This window comes from Amaranthus tricolor, chromosome 15 (assembly GCF_026212465.1).
Source record: "Amaranthus tricolor cultivar Red isolate AtriRed21 chromosome 15, ASM2621246v1, whole genome shotgun sequence".
In the NCBI taxonomy this organism is placed as follows: domain Eukaryota; kingdom Viridiplantae; phylum Streptophyta; class Magnoliopsida; order Caryophyllales; family Amaranthaceae; genus Amaranthus; species Amaranthus tricolor.
Window position 1 is genome coordinate 9,244,987 of NC_080061.1, and position 24,605 is coordinate 9,269,591.

Genomic DNA, 24,605 nt, shown 5'->3' on the forward strand with positions numbered 1-24,605 from the left:
AAAAGATTCATCCATATTTTAAAAAGATAAATGAGAAAATAAATAAAGATATGCTAATCATTATTCATCATAAATATGATAATCCATGTCTCACAATAATCTCACTTTCTATTGGATAATTGAATGTTAATATAGATTACTTAAATATAGAGTACAATGAGTACGAGGATAGTTTTGAAAAAATTTATGTCCAAAAGGGAAAAGGATTCTAAAGTGGACAAACTTATAAAACTACCCATTAATGTGGACAAACAAAAAGGAACGAATGGAGTTTTATTTTATAAAATTAATTTATTTACAACATAAACTGAGCTGAAAGTGAATAAATAATTTATTGTACAATAATAGTAAAATATATACTCGTAGTAATTATTGATGATTGAGTTGAGACAAATAAAATTTAAAAAGTCTTTAATTATGATAGATAGTAGAGAGGATTTAGTTGAAGAAATAGCCAAATTAGTTAGCTTATTTAGTTATATGATGATGATTTATTATATAAATTAAAATAAAGATTTAGATGTATATTTTTTCGGTTTAAAGACATGTATACTTTTTGAGTTCAATAAGAAAATATAATATTTCAATAGATCATCACATATAATTATAGTCAATCAACAAATATTATACATTTTAATAAGTTAATTGTTTCCCTAAATATCAAGGTTTCCTAACAACTATAGAAAAGGTGGGAAACTTTTTAACGACGGTATGACACGTGTCTTAAGTCATTTCTTCATTAGCATATTTTATTGATTATTGATTCGGTAATTTAGAGCTACTAAACCATTGGTTGGTGAAACGATTTTAAAACAAAGTATTGTGACTCGGTGAGAGATGTCTCTCACAAGAAATCCAGTTCATTTTAATTTTAATAAAAAAGAAAAATGTTTCACAAACTTCTTTAATAATATGTACATGCATTTCAAAATAACTTTCATTTTCTTAATTATCGACATTCATCTTAACTCAAATTATCTATCACAATAAAAATAAAAGATTTGATCCTCAAATTTGATAATTTTACATCTCAAAATCAATCTAAAAAACATCATTATTCAATTAGAAAACAGCATTCATGTACGCATATTAAATAGTTAAACTAAGCATTTAAAATTATTAAAATAGGTGTTTTTGCATATAGAGGTAGATTATTTTGCATATTGAAGTAGATGTTTTTACGCGCTAAAGTAAGCATTTTTAATAGTTTAAGTAGACCTTTAAACTCTTTGAATTATACATTTGAAATAGGCAACTAGTTACAGTAGGCATTTGAACGAGTTTTATTAGGTATTTTTGCATATTAAAGTAGACATTTGAAATGGTTAAAGCATGCGTTTTTGCACATAGTATTTAGATGTTTTTGCATACTAAAGTAGAATTTTAAACTAGTTTTAGTAGGTATTTTTGCATACTAAAGTAGGCATTTGAATGATTTATAGTGCATATTTGAATAGTTATAGGTGGTATATTTGCATATTAAATTAGGTGTTGTTTTCAAGTAAAATAGGCATTTTGACTAATTGAGGTAAATATTTTGAACTAGCTATAGTAAGTATTTTTGCATATCAAAGTAAATATTTTTTCCAGTTTAGTAAGTATTTTTATGTATTAAAGTAGATGTTTTTACGTATTAAAGTAGATATTTTTGCATACTAAAAGTTGTTATTTATGTGAAAGTAGGCATTTTAAATGGTTAAAGTAGATATTTGAAATGGTTATAGACATAGTAAGTGTTTAGAATATGTCAAATAGAGTTTCTGCTGCAAATTGCACTCAAAAATGGCTTGTAGGCAGTAGCCAGCAGGATTAAAGGAACATATTTTCCATCCTGAACCAAGTCAAGAAAAAACTAGCATGTATCCCAAATTTATCGATCTCAACACATACAAACCCAAGGGATGGCTTACGAAATCAGAAAATTTCCAACAGAATTTCTCAAACTGAAAGTTAAGCCTTAAATATGAAGAAAAAAATAAATTCCGTGATGTCGGCAAATGATTTCTGATCAACCCCTATGTCCACGAGCAACCACAACGATCAACAAAACTACGACTGTGAGTAAGAACGACGACTTGAGCTTATCTGAGAAAGCAAAATATTGCTCCTTATCATAATCGAGGGGAGTGAATATATCGGCAATGAACTGTGAAATATTTCCTAGAAATTCCAACAGTTTCATCTTCATGTCGTTAAATACCCACTTGAGAATATTCAAATTTGTCTTGGATGGATCGGGTTTCTCATAAGAGCTTGGAGGGAGTGATTCAGCTGCTACAGAATACCAAAATTGGTTCAAAAAACTAACTAAAGTGTTCCAACTACTTAAGGGTTATCAAATAATTTCATTATATAAGATGAAATTAGGAGTGTAATCATATGAATGAATAAGTACATTAGAGTACTACATTTTAAAAAAGGAAGTATATTAGCATAGTCGTTATCAGTCATTTGTCTAGGGCCCAGAGCTAGAAATAGGATCAATATCTCAATTCAGCAATGTTTTATCACGTAGCACGTATAATATTGCTTGTAAAATTGTAAATTTACTTTTGTCGCATACCCATTAAAAACCGAAATTGAGCATTTATAAAAAGATCTATTATTTTCAATTTGCCTAGGCCCATAAAATGTCAAAATCGGTACTGCAATAAATAATAGGAGTATTAGAGTACTAACCATTGCGGTATGAATCTCTGATCTCCCGTACATCCTTATTGTTCAAGACAGCGTTCCAAACTGCTTTATCAGAAGACAACGACACCACCATTCTCTGTGGAGTACAACTTTTTTCAAAAATTCAATATAATCAGACTAATAAAGTAGTTTGTTATCACACCACCATTCAAATTAGTTTTGGACATCTATTAGCAAAGATCCAAGGATATATGTTGATTTGTGTAACTGTATAGAATCCGAATTCCAACATATTCCCATCTTAAACAAACTAGGGATTTGTTTTTCCTACTTCCAATTCTTCATGTTATCTTTTGTTATCACTCTCCAATGCTCATTCTCTTATAATGGTTTACCATCTTTTGGTGATTTAGTTTACTAGAGTAAATTCTTTTTTTCCTTGATTTTTATTTTGTGATGAATAAATTTACTACTTAACTCAAGTGTGGATTTAGATGAAATTTAGAACAAAATTAGCAATAGCTATATAAGAGTAAACCACCTTATCTATATGAGTATTTTTTTTTCGTTGACTCTACAGCTATAATTTTTAACGTAGATGTTAAGTGATATCTACTTATATGGGTTTCATAAAAACCATATTGTCAGCATTTGCCATTGGCATGAGAGATCTTGTTTGCCCCTTTTTATCATATATTGAATTGAAATGTATGTATATCCTTATATTTAAAATGTTTCAATGCCCCTACTATATGCAAAATGTATAATGTATATATAAGAGACCCCTACCAATACTTTTTGCCGTGAATATCAACTATTAGTTCAAAGTTTGATACGCAAATTCTAATTTGCTATTAACTTGAATTGATATTTAGAATACATTGTCTCATTAACTTTAAAGTTATTTGTGACGGTATCATGGGACATATATGATTTTGAATCTCTAGATTAAACTTGAAAAGTGGACGTGCTATATGATATACATGATTTATTTGGCATTTAATTTAGTGCTATTACTTATGTCATTGCACTAAAGAGATAGAGACGATCACGTTGATTGGGAACGTGTTAATGAAGAGGTATATGATAATTATCAGATAAAAAGGTGCATGAGGTGTGTTTCAGGTTGTTGTGCTGACTGTAGTTTCTTGTTTTTTGTGACTATGGTAATTGTTTCTTATATGTTTTACATGAATGAAAGGTATAAAACACCTTTGTAGTTGATGCAATTGGAGTAAATTGCACATATGATGTTCAGAAAAGTTTCTATATATGATTCACAGAAGTCATATTTACTCTCATTTGCTTTAGTTTTGTGCTTAAGTGCTCTCGCTTTTGCTTTCTTTCTGTCGGATTGGAAGGAGAGATGGTGTTTTGTTGACATTGAATCCCCTATTCGAATCCTCTCTTATAGTAATCATCTTGGTCAGGGAAATAAGTTGCCAATGAGTTTTTGAGGTGAGAAAATTATGACTTATATAGCATTCTTTTTTCTATGTATTCTTGCTTATGAAATTTTAACATAACTATGTATGTATTTACTGGCCTTGTCGTATGTTGTTGAAATTATGCAGTCTGTTTGTGTTGAGTTGTGGTTGGACTTGCAGGTCCAGTCGCTGAAGAAAGCACCCTGGTTGGCATGACATTTGTGGGCTATCTTCATTCTATGTTTTGTCTTTTTGATGAGAGCAAGGATTGATATTCTTGAACCTTTTTATTGACTTTGCCGGTACAATGTTAAGTTCTTGGTTTGATCTCAAATAACACATCCAATGTATAGTGTAGTAATGTACTATAAATCAGATAGCATTTTGGTTTAACATGGTTTCTTGATAGTGGTATGGTGGTTTTCACTTATAGAAATGATGATGTCACTACGAAAGTAAATAATTTAGTTAAAAGCGCTTTCTGAAGGATTTGATCATAGTTCATCAATACTTAGCATACCTTGTGTTATTACCAACATCAATTTAGGATTCAGTTTAAGATTAATTGTCTTTAGTATTTTATCTTAGGTTGTTACGGGGAAATGTAGGTAAGTGGTATAATAGTAATAAGCACTCACTCTTATTATGATCTAAGCACTCTCTAATAAAAACTCCTCTTTTCCCTTGCTTAAATGTTGCTTTAGTTTCCTGATGCTATCCTTAGATTTGAAGGTCTAGAGCTCTGTATGACCACAATATTGAAGGTTTCGTAACCACAAATTCATTTTCATCATAAGCTTTTGTGGCCTACTTTTGAGTTTCAATTCTGCACTAACTATAACTTGCTGGAACAACAATCGTATCAATATTATAGATATTCTTTTCCATTTTAATTTCACATTATGGGTTGAATGATCCTTTAAGGATGCTGGATGATATTCTAACTTACTTGACTACCTTATACGACAAACAATTTTTTAATTATTTTTTTTGTTTTTAAGCAAATTAAGATTAATCATTTTACTCTAAATTAAAATAAGATTTCTTGGGCATGCGTCCCACCAACTAGTATAACATAAAGGCTAGAAGTTATTAGAATTAATTGACAGATTATAGGACTGAATCCACTAGTAATACTATCGATCTTTCAGAACTTTTCTTCATATGATGTTTCATCTTGGTTAGGAGAACTATAATCAGAGGAAAAGAATAGCTAGAAATGACCCGACTTGACTTTGAATAGAGGACCACTAGATTTGCATGTTATTGTTAGAGTATATAACATGTTTTGGAGCCTCAACCATCAGCTTAATTTTTTTGTTGAGTTAGGTTCCTTGACATGATATTAAAAGCCAGTGTGACAAAAAGTCATGGGTTCAAATCTCAACAACCCCTCATTTAAAATGGAATATTCAACGCTATGAGGAGGGTTTATGTTGCATCCACACTTGAACTCTCGTGTGAGGGGGCGTATTAAAACCAACTCAGCGAAAAATTAAACTGCTGGTGGTTGAGACCCCAGAATATGTTATATACTCTAACAATATCATATCCATGATCCATCTTCAACAATCGTTGGTTTAGCTCAAAGGTATCAACAACTTATTCTTCTGGATTTCATTTCTATCGATTGGATAGACTAAAATGGGTTTTATTCGAGCAAAAACATCTTCAGACATCAACTTAATTACAAGTAACTAAACCATCTATGTTCTACAATCAACAAGAAGATTACCTGAACACTTGGCTCAGTCTCCAAGAGATGAAAAGCATCATGCACCCTCTCCCATCTAGGAGATTGCACCAAGTTCCGATCATATGGTTGCATTGATGGCTCCATCCAATCTGAATCCGAACCTTTTGAGGATGTTCTTTCCACTGTGGGATTTGTTGTCTGGTCCCCATCGGTGTCACCATCCACATCACTTGTTAGCTCTTTGGCATCTTTGTAAGTAGACTCTGGATGAAGAACCCTACAGTAATAGGGTGAAGTTAAAAATCACAAAGACAATAAAAGATGGAGATGGGGACGAAGAAACATAACCAACAAAGTAGACAAAACAATGCAAAAAAACAACAAACAACACAAACTCAAGTGTTTTTATGGGTACTTTAGGTACCCTTCCCCAAATCAAATGATTTACATTTCTTAATGATAATGCAACAATTACATAAATAATTCGCACTCAAAAATATGCTCTAGTTTTTGGTTGCAATCCAATAAAATTTCCTCAAAATGCAAGCTCTTTTCTCTCTATCTATGGCTCTGACAATCTAGAAGAAGATACTTGATTTCTCTAATGCCTTCGTTTGACCTTAGCGTTATGTTTGGATAGAGAAAAGTGAAGGAAAAGAAAGGGAAGAGATTTAAAAGGATGTAGGATATCTACTTTTGATAACAAAAAGGGAGGGGGGATTTGAAGGGGAGGGGTTTGGAGGGCAAATATGGACAATTTTTGTTAAGGATATAATCTCTCGAAAGAAAAATTTTGAAGGGAAAATACTCATTTTCCTTCCTTTTCCCTTCCATTCACTTCTAAATAAGCAACATGCACTCTCCTTTTTATCCCTCCCCTTCCTTTCTCTTCCTTCCCTCCTCCTACCCTTCCTTTCTTTACCCTCCTAATTTGCTATTTAAAAATAATGTAGAAGTTAGAAGCCCTTTTTTATAGGCCTAAGGAGTCAAAGGACTCCAACCTTAAATTCCCCATAGTCATACACAAGCAAAACATAAAAGACAACACTATGATACACCTTGCTCATTCGAGCAAGACACATAATTGTCCAAGCAAGCTTAATTGAGCCTCCAAACGGCCAAACACCTTATTGTGTACCTGCTGCACATTTTCTAGATCAATAAAGCAGGTTGCCTCACATAACTGCTCAGCAATCAGCATATATGCTCGATCGAGCCGTGGTCTTCCCAGGCTACTGATCTCTGCTACACAATCTCTTGTTGAAGAACGTACCTTAGTCACTAATTCGAGCAACCTTTCGCTGCGTAATCTGTCCAACTTTTTGAAATTACTTCATCCATGCAACTCCATCTATCCATTGGGCTACTTAGCACAACAATCTATCCTCATTACAATGCTCAAACACTCCATGGACATACACACTCAACCAAAGTTAACATTGGCTCAAACAGTGGCGGGGATTCAGGGTTCGGAGTCCCAGGAGTACCAACTAACGGACGAAATTTTGGCAGTTTCATTGGTAAAATTAACAATTAATATTTTAAAATTTGAAAAAATGACAAATAGAATCACAATAAATTTATATAAAAAAATAGAATAAAATAAATAAATAAGACAAAATCACTAAAATGAGAGGGTATTTATCCTCAAAGACTTCAATATAAATTTTACATTTTTACTTTGACTAATGGAAAAATCTATTAAAAATTTTTTTTTTGAAAAAACACCTACGGGCATAGGAAATAAAATAGGCACATTTCGTATCTTTCAGGCAAATTATAGTGGATTATGTAACGAAATAGGTGACACATTTATTTTCAGATTCAGCATGAACCAATAACTCCTATTTTAATCACTCCATATCCTACCGAAAACAACAGAAAATAAGTTCAAATAAATAAAATCCAAAGCTAAATTGATCCAATTAACGAAATCTGAGTATAACCCTTATAACCCCTATATTAGAATAAATACTCCCTCATCCTTCTGGTTTTACTACATTTGTCGCAAAATTCTCACATTTGAATTATTTTACTAGCAAGTTGAGGCAAATTGAGAGAAGAAAAGCATAATTGGCAACTAAAAAAGTCATATGGAAAGAATCCTTACTGATGAATCGAACATAGAGCTTGTTGAACTTCATGTGTAGAAGGAACAACTCCAAAAACAGGATCATAATAATTCTCAAGACATTTCCATTCCAATTCAGTAATCCCACTGTTATTTTCACCATAATCATCCATAACATCATCACCAATTAAGGAATTAGAGCCCCAATTAGCAGAAACAGCAAGACCACCATTAGAGGATATGGATAAGGCGTGTTTGGATGTAGAATTCTGAAGTTTTGTGCTAGATGAAGAAGAGCTAATAGAAGGCGAAGAAGGATTAGAATAATTAGAAGGAAGAGATTCCTGAATGTTATTAAGTTTAGCTCTAGCAATGGAGCTTCCGAGTGTTCTTAAAATGTCTTCGCCATCACCACCGCCGTAACTTCCACCAAGGGATTTTCTCATCTTTGCAGTTTACGACCGGATATGAATTGCGGCCTTCTTTATAAGGAAGATGAAAATATAAAATATTGAATGGCAACTCAATCGCATTCCACGTGTAACTTTTTCTGACAATCATTTATTTATTCAGTACTTTCTTGTCTCTATTTTAATAATGTGCCAAAATTATTTTAGACGAATTGAAAGTGAAATTAAATTGGAGAATAAACAAAAGTGTTTAAAAGAAAAGAGTGATTAAGATGGAGAAAAAAAATAAATTTATAGATAAATTTCAAGAAAGAAATTGAAGTTATTGTAAAAAAATAAAATAAATAAAATAAACTAAAATAAAAAAAATAAAAATTAAAAGAGATGAAAAATGTATGTAATAGGATAGAGATGATAGTTATTAGAGAGCGCTTTATTCTCTCCTATTTTTGTAGGAGAGAGACTCTCATAAACTCAGTTTATTAACATTAAAAAATAAAAAAGTAAAAGAAAATCTTTTAAAGTACTTTCTCACCCATGACCTGATATTTCCAAGTAAATTAAAATAAAATTTTTAAAAAAACCCAAATTACCTGCCTCCCTCCCTCATCCTTTCTACCACCTCACATAGCGACCGACCACCACCATCACTCTCCCTCTACCCCCTTGTCAGTGTCGCCTTAAAACACCACATCCCCTCCCCTAAACACACCACCTCATATATATCCACCCAGAAACACACCTCCCTTTGAAATTCCTGAGAGTGGTTGTACGTCCGGTGGTGGAGGTGATTGCCACACATCCCCCTAGTAAATGCAGCCTAAAAGCGCCACATAACCTTCCCTAAACACACCTCCCCATCCCATTGTCTGTACCTGAATATGGAAAGGTTTTAGGATTAAGTGGGTCGGCTGGTGTGGCTGGTAGGATTATTTATGATTATACTTGGGATTATTGTAGGATGTCACCGGAAATAAGTATCAATAGATAGAATTATTCATGATTAATCAATACTTGAGATTATTGTAAGTAAATCAGACAAAGGATAGATTATTTTAGGCAATTTTTCCAATAATATATTAGGTAAACTGAATGGTAAAAGGTAACAAAGTAGTTTTTTTGGTTTGTGTTTTGGAAGAGTTAGTTCTACTATATGATTGAAGACCATGTGGTCTAAACTTTTGTACACGGGGATTTAGAGTAACAACTTTAATATGTCTGAGAACCGCATCACTGCATTCCCCCACGTCGTATTCGTAACAGGTAAGCTGGGTTCTGTGACCACGGATGAATGACAAATACAAAAAAAATACAGCCGGGCCGCATTGGGAGATGATCACAAAGATACTCGCATCGCCTAAACGACCTTGGTAGACTCATAAAGATTACAAAACGCATCAGCACTCAGCAGCCTGTAATCCCTCTTCCCTCTTGAAACCATCTCATTATGCTCGAGCCAAATATAGCGAGGTAGGAGATACCGAGATAGCATAGAGGACTCAGTTCCTCTTGAAACTATCACATTATGCTCGAACCAAAGGGTGATTCGATGTTTCAAACCACATAATATGTGCATATCAACACCCTTACGATTCAAGTTAGCAGAGACGGACATGTTCCAAGCACGCTTCCATCAAAATAAGTACAAGTTGATATCAGGCACCGAAACGTCAAAAAGCATCTCTTTATTTTAAGAATTGAGAATACAACTTTTTGCTTAAACTATCAAAAAATTATGGCTTGAGGACTACAGTCTATAGTAACTACATTGTATGACATCATAACATCTGGGGATTCAAGTGTATACCTGAACTTTATAGCTATCACAAAGTAAACTGTCATCTAAGCAGAAAATAGGGATTGAAATTGTCCCAATTCTGAATACCCTTCACCAATTGATCCGTTGAATAATTGACTGAATCCCCAACCATTTCTTCATGTAATTTAACAACTCGGATGAACATATTACATACCAAAGGGTTCTTAAGAAAAGGTCTGATGGATTTCTCGAGTTCAACAACATCGGAGAGAGGACCTGTGCGATCATCGTTTCCTATAAGCAAAATGCACTTTGAAACGGCATAGAAGCCAAGAAGGTTTCCATACAGCGGTAAGAACGCATCCTTGTGGTTTCCCAAACCACCGATCCAATCAGCTCCTTGGAGCTTCTCCAAATGGTCACTAGTAAAAGACACCAATTGACGGAAAAAGTGAGTTCTCCATGTCCTCAAAACAGTTAGATATTCAGGTCCTTGAGTTTTTAAGAGATTTATATTCTCCAGATACGAGCAGCAAAGTTGACAAATTAGCAACTTTTCTTCATGATGATTATCGATTTCCTTGTCAAAAACCTGTCGGACAAGATCACCTTGGGGCACACCGTAGCTCGCAGCATCAGAAATCCACCTTAGAAGGTAATCTAAAAACCTGTCCCAGTGGCCGAAAACCAACGAAAGGAACTGAAAGCACAGTTCAATCACCTTTTCCACCTGCACAGGAACCCCACCTGCAAGCGAACACCCTCGGAAATTAGAAGGGAAACATTTTTGAACCTCCAACGCAAGATCTTTTCTGATGTAATCATCTTCATCTTCCATTAACTTGATGCATGTGAACCAGACAACCAATACAAGATAAGCTACCATATTAGCAAAATCCTGTGGCTTGGAATGTTTACAGTTTTCTGAAAGAATGCTCCCGTTAACCACTAGCGAGCTGAGAAATTGCGATTGTTCCAACAACCCAGATGCCACCAATGATTCTGCAGCAGCGTTACGTAAGGTCCCTTGCTGAGATGCATCACTATATTGCTCAATTAAGCGGACAAAATGCTTTAACTTTTCACATAAGAGGGTGCATCTGTTCAACTCTTCAGGTTTTTTGATGCTTACATCAGGTAGAACGCTTCTCAGAAAGCTTGCAAAGCGCTTTACACACAGTCCAAAGCAGCACAAGAGCATTCCCTGAGTTTTTGTATGCCTTGCAGAATCATGGATGGAGACCAATCTATCCCAAAATTGTAAAACTGAATCAAGATCCATCTCTCCAATATGTGTATAGTTCCCTGTAATTTTAGTATTCAATCCTTGGAAGGGCAAAACATTCCAAGCAAAAATGATCTTAAGAATGTAATATACACATTTATGATCAAGTTCCACGGACAAAAGTTTGATTAAAGTTGTTTGTAACTTGGCCTTTGTCCAGTGCTTAAATGCTGCAACATCATCATCATCTTGGTCATCACCCGCCTCTATTGCAGCAGTCTTAACAAACTGAAGGAGCCACTTGAATGTTGCAAGGCGTACTTCATATGAAGGATCAGACATATAACCCCTAAGTCTTCCCTCAACACTGGAAAACCCATTATTTACCGAAGGTTTTGCCTTGAGCATGTAGGTGGGGGAAGACTGGCTTGGCATAGGAAGTGCTTCATCGGTGTGTTCTTCATACAAATACACACAGCGCAAGAAAGAAAATACAGCTTGTTTGCGAAGCTCCACAGCAGTTGGATCACTGAGGGATGACTCAGATTTTACATCCAAACATTCTGAAGATAATTTCGAAAGTAGGCAGCAAATATCATCATAACTTTTGCCTCCCTTGTATGTTCCAGCAATGCTGAGCATATGATCTAGTACCTTCAGAAAAGATACATTGAGAATGGGACATGGACAAGATCTGGGACTTCCAATCCAGGAACACTTATGAAGTGTATTCATTAAGTCCTTCAAAATCACATCTTTTAATGACAATTCGGCAAGGTTTCTACAATTATGATCCAAAAGGGCACTTAACTGCAACAGTAACCCATGAATGGAGTTATAAGAAACAGAAGAGTGTGCTTCATAGACATGTGATGTTTCTGTTTGATTTCCAGAACATGGTAAATTAGAAACGATACCAAGCAGGACAGAATGCAATTTCTCATTAGAAACCAAACCCGTCAATGCTCTTGATGCAAGCATGCGAATTCGCATATTTCTTTGAGTTGAGCACCGTTGTATAAATGGCATAAACAAGAAAGGATCTAAGCAATCTCCTGCTTCACTTGCAATGGGTGAAGGCTTAAGCCTTGATAAGAGGATCAAAACAGGGCATAAACTTGGGTGCACAATGGTTGCCAGATGAGAATTTGACTGCCCACCTTGTAAAAGCTCAGTGGCAATTTTCAGTTCACTGAATACAAATGAGTGCAACAATGGGTACCTGAACAAAAGATCTTTCTATTATTTGCTCCACAAATTGAATTCATTACCATCAGGGAGGGGAAAAAACACTTATAAGGTCATAATTCACATTTACTATTGCACTACCAATCTTCATGCAAATTTCTTAATCTTGATCGTTCCTAATAGCACAAGACATCTAGTTCAATTTAGTATTACTCACCTTCCACAAGAAGGAACTGGAGAATAAAGAAAGGAAACTAGCGGACTTTGGACATAATCCTAGCAGGGAAATTCTGTGAAACACTCGAACATGCCAAAATTCAATACTAATAAGTGCACATTATTAGCTCAAAGAAATTCCAAAATATCATATCTTGAACCAGAGATTTATCTCTTCTAAGGGAACAAAGTAAAGAGTTGGATTTATAATCTAGATAAACTTGCAAACAGACAAACATACACAAATTTGAGACAATGCCAACCCACTCTAACAACCTACAATTAATTCTACCATTGTTTTCTCTTTTCCTTCTCTATTACCACAAGAACAACATTCCATTACCTCAATACCATTAAGCAAGAACAAAAGGAACTATACATATTTCAAGATTCAAGGAAAAATGAACAACATATAATTTCAAACTCAAACCTAACCACCGCTGATTTTAGAAAGGAAATATAGTGTAGCTTACATACTTAAGCACAAAACCCGGTCAGTACGTTTCAATTCTCATCAAATACACAAACAAATTTAATAAAAGAAACGTACACAGTACTATTTGATACTATTTTCAAATCTGATCAACCAACACCCATATCCAACCCACATCCTATGCTTTCTATATCATCATTCCCTTAAAAGAGATGGGGGAGGGGGATCGAAGGAAGTTCTCCCGCGAGAAAGAAGCACAATAGGGTAAGATAAAAAGTGTCTAAGTGATTGAGTAAAAACAACCAATTTGCCAAGAGAAGGTTCAATGGAGTCAAACTAACACTACCACCATTCTAAATTCATAAAAATATAATAATTGCTTAACATATAGCAAAGAGAAGTACAACATTTAAGTACATCAGTACAGTATGAATAAGTACAAATCAATGATAGAACATGTGGAGGAGCACCAGAAGATTTTTCAATCACAATTGATCGACACTCTACATGTTTCTGATAAGACATTTCTTGATTTTAGCAGTCTTACATGAGATTAGTCGATAACAAGACCTATCCAAGATGAAGTCTCGCAATGCATGTGGTTAATGAAATTTAACATTGGAATTAAAATGAGGTTAATGATAAGCTAGAGATAAATAGATAAGTGTTAAAATCAAAATGGTTAAAATAAGTCGAGAAAAAACAATAGAGTGTATGAAAAGTCGTTCTTGTACAAAGTAACATAGAATAGGAGTTTAAAATTTAGATACATAGTGTCAAAATGCAATAACGATCCCGATCGCGGTAGCATAACGATGATGCGATAATGGGAGTAATGCGGTTATCGTAATGCCTAAATATCCGTTGAATCATAAAATATTTGTTGATATGGCCCTAAACGCAGTTTTTTACACTTAACAATGCGATAAATATCGGTTCGTTTGTTTTGAAAATCTTTAAAGTGCGGCCAATGCGATGCGATACGGCCTTATTTTTACGCTAGTCACTATAAATAGATAAGAAGGACCTCATCCCAGTTCCTAAGTGAGTACTTCATGTAGCTTGGCTCAATAATTCGAAACGAAGATATTGGTCAAGTGTTGAGCATGAGTTTGACTGGGGGAAGCTTAAATGGAAAATTGACTGAGGTGTATCACTAAATTTAACGACAAAGGTAGGAATTCGAGGAGCTTGGAAATTGAAATAGAAAGAAAGAGGTAGGATGAAGATTAGGGGTAAAGATTAGATGACACACGACAATAGATAGGAATATATGGAGGATAATATATGTAAATGATCATTGAAACTTTGAAAGTGATTCCTTTTCGTTGTAGTGTGTTTTTGATAGGGTCAAATAAAGTAAAATATTTGTTAGCAATGATTTCCCACATTTTTTGTTTCATGTAGTCTACTCACATATTGTAAAGATTAAGGCTTTAGCATTGTTGTTCTTGATGTTTAACTTATAGGAAAGCCCAAAGCACATGGTACACCATGAATTTTTACATTAATGTTTGAAAACATGACTTCACAAAATATATGTGCAAAATTTGGGACAGAGAGGGAAGCAAAAAAAAAATCATAGAGGGAATTTAGGAGAAGCATTTCTAATCTTCCTTGTTATTTATTGTTCAAGGAACCAAATATGGAGAAGCTTCAAAGTACTTATCATAATGTGTACAACTACCCTTTATTGCAAAATTATAACATAAACTTACCATCAAATTTAAAAGATTTATAAGTAGTTATGAGATTAAAAGTGATCCAAAATATTAAGCTTAAGATATATTTATGAATCTCTGAAATATAATGTTTCAAATTCCGTTAAACATTCACAATAAGCTCTAGCATAATTGAACAATAGATTTAGACATTCACAAGAAACAATTTGACCGGTCTAAAAAAGACATAAGACATAAGGACAACAATAGAAAGACTGCAAGGGCAAAATTTTGCAGTTGCTAAATACATCTCTTGAGAAATTGATGTTTGAAGTCAAGGTTAAAGCCAACAAAGTTTATTATACTAACATACAATCTGCAAAACCTATCATTTGAGCCAGAGGCTCAGTGATATATAATGTAGTCAACTACTTGAATTAAGATAACAAAATAGGGATGCACAAATAAATAGGAGGGCTATCGGCTACTAGAGTAGAGAATCCACATCCTTAAAACCAACCCTTAATGCCATCCCCTTAACCTTATTAAACGTCTATTTTCACACCTACAAGTAATGGAAGGTAAGAGAAAAGGGGGCACTGAAGTGAAACAAGAATAAGTAAGAAAACAACCTCTCTACTTGGAAAGGCTCAAGAATTTTAACTTCGTCAATCAAATCAAAAACTCCTAACTTTATCATTGCATCAGCGTAAACAAAAAGGGACTTAAAACAAACAATGTAAAATTCTTAATCCCAAAAGGTTGTGGTCAACTACATGAACTACGAGGTCATTTTCAACGGTCGTTCACGAGTGTGCAAAAATATATAATCTAAAATATTAGGTATTTGGTTTTAAATATCGAATAATTTATATGATTTTTGAAAATTTAGATAATTCCGATCGGATATGCGTTTGTTAAACCGGACATCTAAATATTTGGATTCCCATTTTTTTATCCGAGGTCTATATTTTTCTTATCATAATTTTTTATAAACTTTTTGTTGGCCTTACAACTTGAAATATATGTTGAATAAAGTTTAGACCATAATATATAAGTTTAAGCTCAAAAGTTAAATTATTACGGCTTATAAACTTAATAATAACTTTTGGAAGGGAGAACTTACTTTTATAAAAGCTTGTAAGTTCATACCACATTTTTCAACCAATGTGGGGAAAAGTAAATACTTGAAGCTTGAAATCACTCTCTTTTCATAGCTAATGTGGGATAACTCTACAATTTTGTGTTTGAATGGCTCAAGCTGTCTAGTTCCTAATGCTCAAAGACATACATATAGTACTAAGTGCTTCTATTATCTTGGCAAAATCACGATAAATATTCCTATTACTTTGTATAATATAAATATAGTATTTATTTTTAGCTATTGTTTGATACCGATATATTCAACAAAAACAATCTTTTAACTTCTATGAATTTGATTGTTTTGTTTTCTTATTACTTTGTCTTATTAACACTTTTGTTATAATCATCAATTATCTTATTGTTTAATTTAGTATTTTTCTCGTGCTAACATCGGTATCTTTGGAAAATTTTAGAAGATACCCAAAACCTATACTTAGTGCTAAACTGCTAAGATTGCAAAGAGCAAAGAAGAAAAGTCTGAGGGAGTAATACAAATGCTGGCAGCTGGCCCAGTATTAACAATTGAGTCGTGGTTAAAGGAAAAAAAGAGTAGTAATCAGTAAAATGAAAGTTGTAAACTCAAACCATAAAAAAACAGAAAGAAAGCCATCATTAGTAATCACACAAGTATGATATGGTAAATCAATAAAAAAGAATAGACCAGAGGATATAAGAAGTGACAGACAGAGGATCACAAGGACAAAGTCAAACAGCCTAGATGAACTGGAAAAGGCATTTAATGCAAGAACTCAAAATCGCAACCACACAGATAGACAAGAATAGAACTGGGTGGTTGTGGGGGAAAGATAGCTATAGCAGATAGGAAATAACCACCCAAGACATCTACAAAGACATTATATAGTAGGATAGCATTAAACGATTATGCAAAGAAAGAATCGCAAGGAAAATCATTTTTACCTGTGAAAGAATTCTAGACTAGTAATAGCACGTCTTGCAGATTCTCGTTTATGTACATTAAGAAATCCAACCATTCGGCGGACCAAGGCTGTGTATGCCAGGCAAGCACTATTACGAATTTCCCAATGCGGAGAAGAGAATGAGCGTATGGAGATTATCATGGCTTCGGCAGAGAACCCAGATGTATCAGTTGCTAAGTTTGCATCGTTGAAAGCTGCTTTGAGAACATTAAAGGCATGCACAGTTGGAATAACACCTTCAACACGAAACTTTGCAGATTTTAAATTTGCATTGATTTCTTCTGAGTCAGATAATACAGTTGACTCATTCTGCAATTGATCAACCGTGTTTTGTTCAACTTGCTCGAGCAATGATCCACCAGAAACTTCTATCAACCAGCGCAACGCCTGTGGGAGCAGCTTTTTTGGTGCACCTTGTGGTTCTGAGAGAAAGAAGGCACTAAATGCAGCAGGTATACCTGCACTTCTTCTTAGCAGGTCATCCACTGTTTGTCCCTTTGCCACTGTTCTATCCATAAGCAGTTCCATCCAAGATTCGACAAGCTGACAAAGCCTGCAAAAACATCGATTTCTCAGAAGAAAGCTTCATTATTGACAAGACTATTCCAAAGTTTTTCAATGTTGCATGAAGTTAGAGAATATTATTATAGAACTTAGTTGAACAGGCCCCTGTAACCTTCAGCAATAAATACAGAATATTAAGAGAGCTAACAGCATCAATAATAATGCTGCTGAGGCAGGGCTTAAGGGAACCAGATGTACACAGCCTTAAGCCTCACCATTCTTGTCAAAGATTATCATTTATAGCGATGACACCAGAAACCTGAATTCAGACATGGAAAATTCTGCAGAGATTAATCATTCGTTTCTAGTTGCAAAGGAATTTCATTTGCTTCAGACGAAATTTCAACCTAAATTAAAAGGTATGTTTCTAGTAAAATAAGGCGATGTCAAATTTCTACAAGAGAGAGCATAAGGCTATGTACTTGAATGCTAACAAAATTAAAAGGTATTTTCTAGTAAAATAAGGCGATGTCAAATTTCTTCAAGAGAGAGCATAAGGCTATGTACTTGACTGCTAACTAAATTAAAAAGGCATGTTTCTAGTAAAATATTATGTGGAAAAATGAAAGGAGTGGGAAAAGAGATTAACAGTAAAAGACACTAAAATCTATCGTAGGTTATGTGGACATGGCAGGCACTGTACTAGGGGTTCTGACACGGAATCTGGATCTGACACGAGTTTGTGCACTTGGACAGAACAGCTTGCATCAAGCACAGATAAGCAAGTACGGCCAAATTTTTGCTTTGTTGGTGGGTAGTTTTTGCTTTTCGAACACCATTAGAGATGATTCACATAACTGCAGAAGGGAGGAGAAAGAAAAGGCAAGAGGCACGTGCAACTTTGCAAGTACATCTGCTCCTTTTTATTTTGTCCTTTTGGGTTACCTTATTTAGACAAGTGGGCTTTAGAGTTGTAATGTCTACTTGAACCTAACATTCTTCAGTATCTTTCACTGGAAATAACTAGCTTATATTTAAGGGAAATTCCACATGGTAGCATCCAGTTTTCATGAAACGCCAGTAGTAGCACTTTTGTAAGATTTTTCCACATGGTAGCATCTAGTTTATACACTATCTAACTGCCGTAGCATTTTCAGTTAAATTCTTGTTAATTTTCGTTTAATTCATCATTTTGTAAAATTTTTCCACATGATAGCATGCAGTTTTTGCTCTCAAATATTTAACTCACCATTTTAACGTTTAATTCACCGATTAATTTATCAACGCCCTTAAATGTTGTAACGATTACGTAGATATGTATTAGTTCTTTGAATGCACCTTTTGAACGTATGAAATGCAACTTTTGAGCTTATAAAATGCGCCTTTTGAATTATTTATTGGTGTTTGTAATGCACCTTTTGAACTTTATAATGCCAATAATTTGAATGAAAATAAAATTGTTACAACTTTTAAGGGCATTGATAAATTAATTGGTGAATTAAACGTTAAAATGGTGAATTAAACATTTGAGAGCAAAAATTGAATGCTACCATGTAGGAAAATCTTACAAAATAATAAATTAAACAGAAATTAACAAGAATTTAACAGAAATATTACGGCAGTTAAATAGTGCATAAACTGGATGCTACCATGTGGAAAAATCTTACAAAAGTGCTACCACTGACATTTCATGAAAACTAGATGCTATCACGTGGAATTTCCCTATATTAAATAAACATAAAGTACTCCATTTAATTTTAGATTAAAAAACATATATTTAAATAGAGCTATAGCACAGTAGATAAAACACATTTCCCAAGGTGAAGGTCATAGGTTTGATCCCTACCTGATGTGTATATTAACCATTTATTGAAATCAATACTTTGACATTGTCGTTGTATAGCAGAAAAAAGTTGGAAAAGATTGTTATAAAATATATTTTTATCTGTGTCCAAGCCTAAATCTTAGAGTATCCCTTTATCTAATAATTTCAAGCATTGTCAGACACACGGAGACACAAGCTAGTTTTACAAGGTGTGAGACACTCTTAGGGGTTGCTAGTTTAAAAAGTGTGAGACGCTCTACAAAGTAAAGTGCATGTGTGAACCACGTGCCTCGTCATAGTGAGGTCCAATTGTTAAATTTATAAATTTTAGATAATCAGCCACATAAAGCTCACTAACACACGTGTAGCACAACTCTGCTATAGAATTTCGAGTGCGGGTTTGGTAATAATGGTCAGTTCAGACTGAGAAAATTTATAAATATTAAATAGATTCTTGCAACGAACCTTGAATCATCAGAGCAAAGCAAACGATTGCAAAGAGCAGTAAATCCAGCTCGTGTTTTATCAATTGCACCATTATGTTTCATTTTGAGGAGGACTTCCAAAAAATAGTTCCCAATGATCTCCAGTTGATTCACATCAAGCACTGCATCAGATCCGGATATCGAATGATCCATGGCAACATCAGCAGTTCCTTCACCAACGGAAAATTTAGCAACTGGCAAGGGAATTTTTCTAATAATGGTCCCAAGAAGAAGACTAACCTGAAATATAAAAACATTCAAAAGGCAATAGTTAATATTGTTGTAGCACAGTACGATATTGTTCAACGTTATATCTGCTTTTTGTTTTTATTTTTCCCCAATTTCCACCAAGAACCCATCTTTATGCTCCCCCAAACTTATGTGTGTGTAGTTTTTGTGAAAATTTCAATGATGCATGATAGTGAGTAGGATAAAGGGAAACAATAATTAGATATGCTGCAACAGTACAACTTAAATAATGTTCAAACCTTAATCGTGAATTAAACCATTTAATCTGCGTCCACAACGGGAAAAAATGTATCCGTTGGTGTATTTAAATGAGGCTAAACTATAACAATAATTCATTCAATCCCACTAAAACTTCACAAGTATGAACTAAGAGAGAGTATACCTCTTTCATAGCAAGCCAACATCCAACCATTACTATCTGCGCTGTTGGTCTAGCAACTTCATTATTCCTCATGTCTTTTGCTTCACATTCTAGTGTAGATGATTGCATAGCTACATCTTCAGTATTTTCCAAAAGAAAACTATCTTCTTCAGTGTCATCCATGTCTTGAGGTAGATACCACGCATCAGCAGAAACCACCCCAAGTGCAAGTGACGTTATCCGCATCACCAGCTCCAGCAGTTTTCCTAAAACACCTCTCATCTCCGGAACGCTAGAAGCATCTATATCAGAGTTCCAATCTAATTCCTCAAAAGTATATCTCAAGGCAAGCAAGACACCATGAACAAAGCTATTCTTGCAGGCTTCCAAAAGATCCTTCTCTCCATCCTCTACTGAAACTTGCAGCCAATTTACAAGTGAGTTAATATATAGAATTATCGGGGACCTAGATTTTGAAATTCGATATATTCCATTTTGAAGGCCAGATTCTGACTTATGACAAATAACATTTACTGAAGCTCCAATAATCCAACCAAGCGTCAGAACATACTTACGGAATATAAGCCTTAAAGCCAAAGCCCCAGCATCACTTTCTCTGACACGCGGACTGCAAACCAATTTTTTTGCCCACAATATTACCTCTTCCACATTATGTTCACTTGAGATTCCAGGGAGAGGTGTGGGAAAACTTAGTAATATGCGGAAAGAATTCTCTCTTAGCCTATCCCAACTATCAACTATGGAGCCAACTAATAACATTGTGGAATCCGGTCTAGTCAGTCCTTCACTAAAAAGATACAAATTTTCAGTACATAGACTTTCAGACTTCTCTTTTACAGGAGGTACTATGGACCAAACATTAACCATTATCATAATCAACTCCATTGCCATTATTTTTCTCTCATAAGGTGCGGAAGGATAGCAAGAGAAAAATAGAAAGGAACTCAACCATTTCATAAATTGGTACAGGTTGTCTGCTCGGCTTCTAATAATCTCATCGCCACTCTTATACATAGAAGCTACACTATTCTTCCCCCAGTCGAATGGTTGCCAAGTCCCCTGTTTAACTTGTCTTTCCAATGCAGTACGAACTCTTGAAAAAAACTTCTTAAACAAACTTCCCCATTTCATCTGGAACGCAGTTGAACTACATCTCATATTCAAAGGCACTGATAATCTCATCAAATTCAGTTCCAATATAGAAGGAAGACTGGCTGATTTTGGGTTCAAAAAGAGTGACTCCGCTGCATCTACTCGAAGTGACTCATCCACATGAGTCAGTGCCAGTGAAAGCCATGCAGCAGGAATTTTAACCAGAATCCCTTTCATATGTATCAAAGCATGTTCTTCCTCTGTTGTGCATTCTTCAGGTGACATTGCAGGATAATGACTTGACTCGATATCCCCTTCAAATAGAGCGAGTGAACGGGATACTTTGAGCAAAGAAACCAAAACTGCCACTTTCTGCTCAATACCTAATTCAATGCCCAAAGAACTCAGTTCAGGATAAACCAGACTAGTCTCAACTCCAACGCCAATTTTCAGGGAGGAAAGCATAGGAAATATACTATCGACATCAACTTCCAGTAAACTAGGCAAAGCATAGGTGTTCAAATTTGAGCGCAATTTAGAGACCCCAGACGCGAGTCCATTCAGAAAAGGAGGCAAACAATGAGCTCGATACATCTCATACCCGTTTTCAACCCCGTTGCTACCCCAACATTCATCACGTAAGCACTCGAGAAAACACTTCAAAAAAGACGTGGCGGCAGAGCAGACATCATCATCAATGTATGCCTGAACCACTTCACACAGCAAATTGGGATTCAAGCCAAGGATAGTTTTGGCTCCAAGCCTCTTGGTGAGTGAAGCTAAAGGAACATACCTACCCTTACACCTTGGACCAAGACAAAGAAGGTCAGCTACAATCTTTTCGTTAAATGATTTTTGCTTCACATAACCATCCCCCTTGTAGATTGTGGATTTAATGTCGAGAAAGAGATCAAAAATAAGGTGAACCTGTTTCACCGTTTGACTCAAGGGGTCTTCCAGATTATTCCATATAATCCTGAGTACACGACTTCCTAAACTGTCTGGGATTGGCTCATACTCAGTCGTAAAATCAACAAGATCAGCCAAAATAGATGTTTTAATCTGCTGCAAACAGATTTGCATCACAGTCAAAGCATGAAAATTAAAATGGCTATCAGTTGGATTCTCACAGTACTTGCAAAGCTCAGGCAATATACAATCATACAATATACTCTGTAAACATCTCTTACCATTTTCATGGCTACCACTGAAAGTATCACCCTCGTCTTCCACAGAAAAACGAAAATTGAGCACTGCTCTCGAAACGGCAGTAAGAACCCCTCTTATGAAGCAAAGTCTACTCAATGGAGAAAATTTTCGAAGCTCAAAACCAAAAGCTCCCTTATAAGGAATCTTACACTCAGCATTCTTGTACTCATTATCTGAATGACCTACAAAACTACATACTTTCCTTTCAAAAACACCATCCAAGATGAGAAAGCCAAGCTCCTCAGGACTAAGCAAAACCTGAAGTGCAGCACATAAACTCACACCAGCTGCCACATAACAGTCCCTGGAAAAAGCTTTTGACTTCAATAAACATAATATTACATCAACAACCATTTCTGAAAGACTAGAATCTTCAGGAATCAACCCATTTTTTGATCTACCCTCATCTATAAACCTCGAAGGAAACCTCTGAAGCAAATAATACAAACAAGATAAACCCTCTTGGCATTGCTCCATTACAAGGGGCGAAGGCCTTGCACATCCATTTGTTTCATCAACCACATAATTCAATCCATTAACTATATCTAAACCCACCAACACACAGCATTCATCCACAATATCAACTAAATAGCCTAATTTTGGGGTGCTCATCATAGACAACGCAACTCTCGAAACACAAAACCGCTTCCCTTTTCCACATAACCCACCATACTCCTCACAAAGCTCTTTAAAACACCCACCAATCAAGCCCCAAAAAGCTCGATTCTTTGAAAGAACAGATAACAAAGTCCTGTGCAAAGGCTGTGAATTCTCAAGAAATAGAATTTCTAAATACAATCTAGATGCAATAGAAACTAAATTATCTTCGTCAACAGCATTAAGTAATATATCATTGAATGAAGAACACACATTCTTAAGATGATTAACTTGAGCATAAATGGAGTTAAGAGAAGCAAGATGGGTTAATTCATTACAAAATTTTCGGGATAAATTATGAGAATGTAAATGGGTTAATGAATTCATGAAAGATTGTGGGAAAATGACAGCACTGTATGTATAACGATGGCGGTGTTGTAAGGCTCGCCATTTTGCAGACATGTTTGAACTGAGGAGGTAGAGAGAGAAAAGTGTCACCTAAGTGAATAGTTGAAGTTCCGACGCTTTCACTCCCTTGTTGTCGGCGTTAACTCTACCGGGTGATGGCGGAACTGGCAAAACCCTACGTAAAGCAACCAGCTTTAAACATAACAAAGAGAGATGGTTTTGTTAAAACTTAGAGAGATAAGGAGGGACTAAAATGAGTAAAAGTTAGAAGATAGAGATGTTTTTACTCATTAATGTAGTTTTTACAATGGTAAACTTCCATATTTATAGGCAAGTTCATCCACAATTACATTGAATGCATTCACATTAGGGTAAATACATTAATTACCTTTCACACTATATTCATTAATTACCTTTCACACTATATCTCAACACTCCCCCTTGAATGCATTCTAATTATGTAAAAAGAGTAAAATATTATTACAATATTTCTATTTAATACTGCCTCGTTAAAAATCTTGTCAGGAAAAACCCAATGGGATAAAAACCTGAACGAAGGGAAAAAGAGTGCAGTAAATATGATTCTCCCCCTGAGTTCAACATATATTCGTAGATGACACATTCCAATTTTATATACAAGTTGCTCGAATCTCTTTGATGGAAGGGACTTTGTGAATAGATCTTGCAAGATTTTCACTTGATTGAATTTGTTTGACTTTTACTATTTTGTACTTCTGGAGATCATGTGCAAAGAAGAGTTTTGGTGCTATGTGTTTGGTTTTATCCCCTTTTATGAAGCCTTCACTAACTTGTTCAATGCAACCGGTATTATCTTCAAAATTTACAGTTGGAGAATTTATTATCGAGTTTATCCCACATTCTTCTTGAATGTGACCAATTACTGACCTTAACCAAACGCATTCTCTACTTGTTTCATAAAGGGCGATTAATTCTGCGTGGTTTGATGATGTAGCTGTCAGTGTTTGTTTCGTGGATCTCCAAGATATTGCGGTACCTCCATATGTGAATACATATCCATTTTGTGATTTA

General features: G+C 34.8%; 2 protein-coding genes across 3 annotated transcripts; both read right to left on the minus strand.

Moving 5' to 3' along the window:
* Positions 1-1,632: 1,632 nt before the first annotated feature.
* LOC130801777 (uncharacterized) lies at positions 1,633-8,408 on the minus strand. 2 transcript variants are annotated; one of them, XM_057665653.1, is made up of 4 exons: positions 7,871-8,408; positions 5,800-6,037; positions 2,680-2,773; positions 1,633-2,274 (listed from the first exon to the last, which is right to left on the minus strand). In XM_057665653.1, exons 1-4 carry the CDS (start codon positions 8,275-8,277, stop codon positions 2,009-2,011), a joined length of 1,005 nt encoding a protein of 334 aa, XP_057521636.1. In that variant the 5' UTR covers positions 8,278-8,408; the 3' UTR covers positions 1,633-2,008. The 2 variants fall into 2 exon arrangements, with proteins under 2 accessions (XP_057521636.1, XP_057521637.1); XM_057665654.1 differs by having other exon boundaries at positions 1,634-2,271.
* Positions 8,409-8,568: 160 nt separating this feature from the next.
* Positions 8,569-23,829, minus strand: LOC130801775 (uncharacterized). Its single transcript, XM_057665652.1, has 4 exons — positions 20,250-23,829; positions 19,599-19,858; positions 16,785-17,357; positions 8,569-12,447 (listed from the first exon to the last, which is right to left on the minus strand). Exons 1-4 carry the CDS (start codon positions 23,607-23,609, stop codon positions 10,080-10,082), a joined length of 6,561 nt encoding a protein of 2,186 aa, XP_057521635.1. The 5' UTR covers positions 23,610-23,829; the 3' UTR covers positions 8,569-10,079.
* Positions 23,830-24,605: the final 776 nt, after the last annotated feature.